Raw genomic sequence first — 7,184 nt, forward strand, 5'->3', positions numbered from 1 at the left:
TGGGACACAATCTCTCAATGGCCACAAGTAAAAGACAACGTAAACATATGCTTGAATACGAAGATTAAAAAACAAAAAAAATAAAAATAAATAAATAAATAAAACATTACCTCCGATTAAACTCCTGCTTTCAGAACTATCTCCTTGACAATACAGACTCATCAAGAACTTGTTAATACACAGTCAAAAGTTCCTTAAATCCAAATACTGCTGAAGTCCAACCATACAATATAAAGGGTAACGCTAAGCAGAATACGTCTCTTCCTTTATCTACTAATAACAGAGAGAAAAATGTTTACAAGGATAACATACATGCTCAAATAAGAGGAATTCGTGGCTCAAAACTCAGCTAAACCCTAATTTCTGGCAAGTGACATCTATTTTACAAAAGAAACATCCCAAGGAAAAAAGAATGTGCGATGGAACTTGAAGGCCATATATGGTGAACCTCAAACCGCAAGGATCGTTTGTCACAAAGATGCTGCTATACAAGACCATCTGTCCAACTCAATACGAAAACTCGTGACCTCGAAGTGAAATGTACTTCTTAACCCAGATAGCAATATCCTCAGCACAAGCCTGAGACTGAGGGGTCTTGAGAAGCATGTCAAGAGTAGCAAACTCATGAACAGCATCCTTGTACTCAAGAACAGGAGCATCAACATTTACTTTCCGGAGTTCTTCTGAATAAGCAATAGCCCGATCTCTCATCCAGTCATGCTCTGCTACAATTGTTAAAGTTGGGGGCATTCGCTTTAAGGGAGGTCCTCCTCTCCCAGGAACTAGTGGGTTAGCAGCAGGGTGATCCAAGTCAAACTCTCCTTCAGGTAAAAATAATTTCCACGCAAGTATGCACATAGCCTTGTCATAGAAATAGGAATTTGCTAGCTTTATCTCGGAATGAGTTGGAACATTTCCAATGAAAAAAGGATACATCAAGACCTGTGCCACCACCTTGACTGGATCCAAAAGCTTACCTGCTTCTACTGCCTTCCGGGCTACATAATCAGCTATATTTCCTCCACAACTCACTCCAAGGAGAACACACCTAGTTGAACATATAAAAACAAACAAAAAAATTTTAAAAAGGGAAGTTATTAATTAGTATATCTAACATCGCAGAGAAACAAGGTGGCGGAGGAGATCTAGCCTATCATGGTAAAAGCATAAGAAAGTAGTATTTAGGCATGTAGGGTAACTATATAGAACCAGAACATGAGAAAGCGACTTCATTCAACTACGGATGTCAAGACGTCCAGCACAAGTTACTCATCAAGCAAACACAAATCTACCAGCTGTATCCACCTCATTCTGTGACACATGGAACTTAATAACCATGTGACTTATAGCCTCGTCCCGCCCCAAAGAATTAGCTCTTGGCTCCTTGCAGACTCCTGCTCCATTTATACCCCATGAGGCATGCTACATTACCCTCTAAGGTTCGAAGGAATAACCTCTTTCTGGAAGATGCCAAGGGGTGCCCCCTCCCCTTTTTGATAAGGGAAGTCAAGAGGTGCCATGTCATTTGATCTTAATGGAAAACAGGGTTTCTCTAACTAGACCACTTGCAGGCTTAAGGACAGACACTAGCCTCATCACTATGAAACATAGAAACAGAAAAAGGAGGAAGATCTGGCAGATCTGCCCTAAATAGCAGGGATGCAAACATGAAGAGATATATCTAAAAGTTTGGGAACGTGAGAATACCATCCAAAGAGAGCGTCTTACTTTAGACTATAGTGGTCAAACTGATACTCTCCAATACAGCATTGACTGCAATAAGTTGTAACAAGAATAGTAAAATGTAGGGAATATTGCTAATTTGGTCCCTTAATTATTGGCAAAGTCTAGTTTTAGTACCTGTGAATTGTGATATCCTAATGAACATATTTAACCTTCAATTAATGGAGTGGGAACGTGTTCAGTTATACAATTGTCTCACATGAGTTGTTTAAGGGCTTTCAAAACAGTCTAGAAAGGTCTTGTACTACTCCATCCATTGGTTTGGGCTTTGGATTTGGATGCTCAAATTCTTTTTTACACGGTAATAGAACCAACATTTGGCAAGCCCATTTCTCAGATTAGAAACTCTACTTTCAAGTCCACCTGTGAGCCAAAAGATCTAGTTACATGTGCTAGAAGGAGTTGAGTTATATAATTGCCCCACATGGATTGTGCAAGGATTCTAAAGGAGATTATATCTAGAGAGGTTATATAAGGTTCTGGGTTACTCCACTCATTAAATCTTAAATTGGATAATAAGTTCTTTCACAAATGGATTTTACATCAAATTCAATAAAGTATACAGCGTTAGCTTAATTCAATATAAATTTATCATTTTAGGATGGCTGAAAGAATATAGGTCATTTATGTTGGGACTCAAGATAGCATGACCAAAGAATAAGACCATAATAAGCTAATTTCATCAATGTTGTAGATTTAGAAATAACAAAATCAGGCAACATTTTTAAAACCTATAAAAAATGAGAAACGTTCACAAAGCATTCAAAACAAGTCCGAAAGACACAAACCCGAACCAACATCAAAAACACTTCTATTCACAAACTAAATTTGGCAGTCGTATCTAACATAATCAGTAGATCACAGGAAAAATCAGCACAAGAACACCCTCTACTAAACTGTTTTCCCTGCCAGGAAAGGATCTAGCTATTTAGCATTGAATCTCCTAATATTGCCCAGAGGACTGTCGGAAAAATGACCCATTTATAAAACACATTGCACCTGTCTATCTATGGAATTCAACTTGTAACCACATTATATCATAAAGAAAAAGTAAGAAATTTACCAGGTAAAAATCCCACTAGTCGTAACAATAAAAAAAAAATCCCACTAGTCATGAGACCCAAAACTAAGCATTTGTATTAAAAATAAAGGTGTGCATTTGTATTAAAAAAAAAAGGTGTTGCTTTGCCCTTCCTAGTCACTGCACCTACTTCGAACAGATAGAATCGCAATGTCCAAGCCTAATAATATGGATTTCCCCTCCATTATACAAAATCATATTTTCTGCTATATTAACTTTTCATTCTTCACAACTACACTTGTGACCACATTTCAGATTGTTGAAGATATAATTCACTAAATAACAAAATGTGTTCTCTTTGATAGCTTAAGCTTTTAGATGAGATGCTCCCACACTTCAAGACAAATCAACCAATTACTGAAACATGTAATTATCCACATCTAAAACTTCCTCATCTAAACTAAAACTAAGGCAACAACTATTGAATAAGACAATAAGACCAAAACCAACCTCGACGGATCTCCATGAGCAGCCAACCAAGGCTCCGCCATTGATGCTCCAAAGGCATCCGCTATGTGCCCGTGACTATCAGATTTCTTCATATCCCCACCTCCACCACGTCTGTTCCCCAACGACTTACTACATTCGGCCAAATTAGCCTGCTTCGCCAGCCAATGTAGCACCTTCAACCCATCCTCAAACGCTGCTGGGTACCGATCCTCAGGCGCTAGCCTGTATCCAACTGCTATTACAATAACATCACAGAGCTTCGCGATTCTTCTACAGAAGAAATCATTCGAAGCAGAATCATTACTCCCACTCACAAATCCCCCACCGTGAAACTGTAACATCACAGGCAACTTTCTACAATTTTTACTAGACGGAGAATATCCTCTATAAACTCCATTTTCAGATTTCAAAGCAAGATCATCCGCATTACATCCATAGCTATTTCTCCTATGATTGAAACTATGGCCATTTTTATAATGCGTGTCGGTTACATTATCAGTGGTAGCAGCACCATAGCTGTTTCGACGTGGATCGGATCCTGAATCAGGTAATCGGGTCGAAGGCTTAACCCTAGATTTAGATTGTGCCCTTAAATCGGAATCGGGCGAGCCGAGACAAGTCTCGGGAAGGAAGATTCGGATAGAAACGGAGGTGGTGGGATCTATATGTAGGTCCTTGGTGGCAACGCCGTCGGTGAAAACAGGATTTGAAGCAGCAACTGATTCCTCATCGGGACGCGATGTGACGCCGTAAGAGCTTCCGCCGGCATTGGTTCGGTTTTGCAACCGATGCTTTAACATGAATTTGAAGAACACGCTGTATAATTTCACAGCCACGCTTGGCATTTCCCCCCTAACTCCCTCCCCCTCGCTCGAAGATTTCTAGGGTTCCGTCTACCTCCGCCACCTCCGCCCCTTTGTTTAAGTGACAATTTGTTGATTTAATTAAAACTGATTTGAAGTCACAAAACTACGTCGATATTCAGCTGAGATTTGAATTTTTAAAGGGAATAAAATGGATTTCATTCTTTATCTTTAGGGTTTTTGGGGGGGATGGATTGAGATTGAGGAAAAGGTAGACGGAGATTAGATTGCTTGAATTAGAGGAAGGGGGAGAGGTGAAAAAAAGAGCAAAATGCCTGATTTCGAAATACTGTAGTAGTCAGTAAATATGTTGGAAATTGAAAGAGGAGAAGGGGAGCAGCAAATATGTTGGATGTACGGTTTGATTAGGTGGAGCTAGTGGCGTTTCTAGAAAATTGGGACAAATCAATTGTGGCGCCTACCAGCCTACAGTAGATTTGTCTCATAGCCTACTAATTTTAATTTTATTTTCTCCTTGCTTTTAAAACTAGCTAAATGTTGAGAAGTGTTATGATTATATTATATTATGGATGTTAATTTAGTACTTTATTATAAATAATGAGATTCCGTCGTAAATATGTTTATCTATTTAGTAGTTTATTGAAAATAAGTCTTCTGAAAAAACTTATACTTTCGGTACTCCGTTATGAATAAACATAACCCCGTAGAAAATTATCTATATTTGGTACAGTGAGCTTATCCTTTTGGTACCCCGTTATGGATAAACATCACCCCCGATAGAAGATTATCTATATCTGGTACAATGAGCTTATCCTTCTGTACTCCTTTATGGATAAACATCACCCTCGGTAGAAGATTATCTATATCTGGTACAGTAGCAGCTTACAAGCAGTTTACACAGCAGCTTGTAGAAACAGCTTACACAACATCTTCATTTCTTCTATAAATAGAGGAGATTTCAGTTCATTATGTACATAAATTTGAAGTTGAATAATATATCAGTTTTCTCTTTATACTTGTCTTTACTTTACAGTCTTTAGTTTATAACACGTTATCAGCACGAGACTCTGCCATCTCGAGCAAATACTTTAAAAGTATCATAGGTACGAACTTTTTTTTTCTAAATAATGTCAAATCTTTCTAAACTTGAATTTGTAGCCCTGGATATATTAGGCAAAAGCTACATGTCTTGGGTGCTTGATGCTTAAATTCATCTTGATGCGATGGGTCTCGCAGACACCATCATAGACAAAAATTAAGCATCAAACCAAGAGCGTGCCAAAGCAATGATATTCATGCGTCATCACCTTGATGAAGGTTTGAAAATAGAATATCTCACTATTAAAGATCCAGTCATAGTGTGGAATAATTTGAAAGATAGATATGACCACCTGAAGATGGTCGTTCTTCCACACGCATGTTATGATTGGACTCATTTAACGCTACAAGATTTTAAATCTATCAGTGAGTATAATTCTGCTATGTTCAGAATAATTTTCCAATTGAAATTATGTGGTGATAATATTACCGATCATGATATGTTGGAGAAAACTTCCACCACTTTTCATGCCTCAAATATGCTCATGCAGCAGCAATATCGAGAGATGGGATTCAAATAGTATTCTGAACTTATTTCACATGTTCTTATAGCCGAGCAACATAATGGGCTATTAATGAAAAACCATGAAAGTCGGCCTAATGGTTCTTGTCCATTTCATGAAGTGAAGGAGACGAACTTCCACCAAGCTAAGCGTGGAAGAGGTCGTGGCCCCAATCGTAGTCATGGCCGTGGTCGGGGAAGAAACTCTAATTATGGTAATAATAATGCACCAAATAACCCTCATCACCACCAGCAGTGGAAAGAAAGGAATAAAAGCATGAAGCGGTGCAAGCAGCAAAGGCAGAAAATGCATGTTATAGATGTGGAGGAAAGGGGCACTGGTCACGTACTTGTCGTACGCCAAAGCACTTGGTTGAGCTGTATCAAGCCTCCTTGAAGAACACAGATAAAAATGCTGAAGTAAATTTTATTTCTGAAGATAATTAGACTTCATGCATTTGGATGTAGCTGATTACTTTGCACTCCCGGAAGGAGAAACAGGTCATGTGATCGGTGATGAATTTGTAGAAATATAAATATTTTAATTTTTGTTGTTTGTAGTAGATAATATGGTTATGTAATTGTTGTACATAAATAAAAGTTATGCTTTGATAATGATGTTTACTATCATATTTATTTTTTATATCGTTTTTGAAGAATATGGATAATCCTTAAATTATGTTTGGATCAAAGACCAATCATGAAGATATTTGTGTAACTGATAGTGGAACAACTCATGCCATATTCAAAGATCAAAAATACTTTTCTTATTTGCATAAGGAAAAAGCAAATGTTTCAACAATTTCTGGTAATATAAGTTTAATTGAAGGCTCCGGAAGAGCCACTTATTGAGTTTTATCAATATCCGCCGAAATAGGTATCATGTTGAGACGATAGATGAAATGAATATGGAATATCTTTATATTACAAAGAATGTTCCTGGCCATAAGCGCACTGTAGAAAAGTTACCAACTTTATCTTCTAGCTTATACTATTCAAAGATTAGTACAGTTGAAGCACACTCTATCGTAAACCAGAAGTTTACTGATTCAAATATTTTTGTGCTCTGGCATGGCCATTTGGGCCATCCTGAATCAATAATGATGAGACGAATTACTGAAAATTCAAGTGGGCATCCATTAAAGAACCTGAAGATTCTTACAAATAATGAATTTTCTTATGATGCTTGTTATCAAGGCAAAATGATCACTAGACCATCACCAATGAAGGTTGGTATTGAATCCACTACCTTTTTAGAACGTATACATGGGGATATATGTGGACCTATTCACCCACCAAGAGGGATGTTTAGATATTTTATGGTCCTAATAGATGCATCTTCAAGATGGTCTCATGTGTGCCTGTTATCATCTCGCAACCTGGCGTTTGCAAAGCTATTAGCCCAAATAATTCGATTAAGGGCATAATTCCCAGATTGTCCTATAAAGGCTATTCGCCTTGATAATGTTGGCGAATTCTCATCTCA

At 37.8% G+C, this 7,184-nt stretch overlaps 1 protein-coding gene across 1 annotated transcript; it reads right to left on the reverse strand.

The window, feature by feature from the left end:
- Positions 1-169: 169 nt before the first annotated feature.
- On the reverse strand, positions 170-4,495 carry LOC104087314 (probable carboxylesterase 16). The gene is made up of 2 exons (XM_009591732.4): positions 3,275-4,495; positions 170-1,048 (listed from the first exon to the last, which is right to left on the reverse strand). The coding sequence occupies exons 1-2, from the start codon at positions 4,117-4,119 to the stop codon at positions 508-510; spliced, it is 1,386 nt and encodes a 461-aa protein (XP_009590027.1). The 5' UTR covers positions 4,120-4,495; the 3' UTR covers positions 170-507.
- Positions 4,496-7,184: the final 2,689 nt, after the last annotated feature.

Source organism: Nicotiana tomentosiformis, chromosome 2, assembly GCF_000390325.3.
Source record: "Nicotiana tomentosiformis chromosome 2, ASM39032v3, whole genome shotgun sequence".
Taxonomy (NCBI): Eukaryota; Viridiplantae; Streptophyta; class Magnoliopsida; order Solanales; family Solanaceae; genus Nicotiana; species Nicotiana tomentosiformis.

What these genes read in the sequence shown, in the direction of transcription:
- LOC104087314 (XM_009591732.4), bottom strand. Translation starts at nt 4,119, where the DNA reads ATGCCAAGCGTGGCTGTGAAATTATACAGCGTGTTCTTCAAATTCATG. An exon ending in GCTCATGGAGATCCGTCGAG is followed by an intron (nt 1,049 to 3,274) that starts GTTGGTTTTGGT and finishes ATGTTCAACTAG; the next exon opens with GTGTGTTCTCCTTGGAGTGA.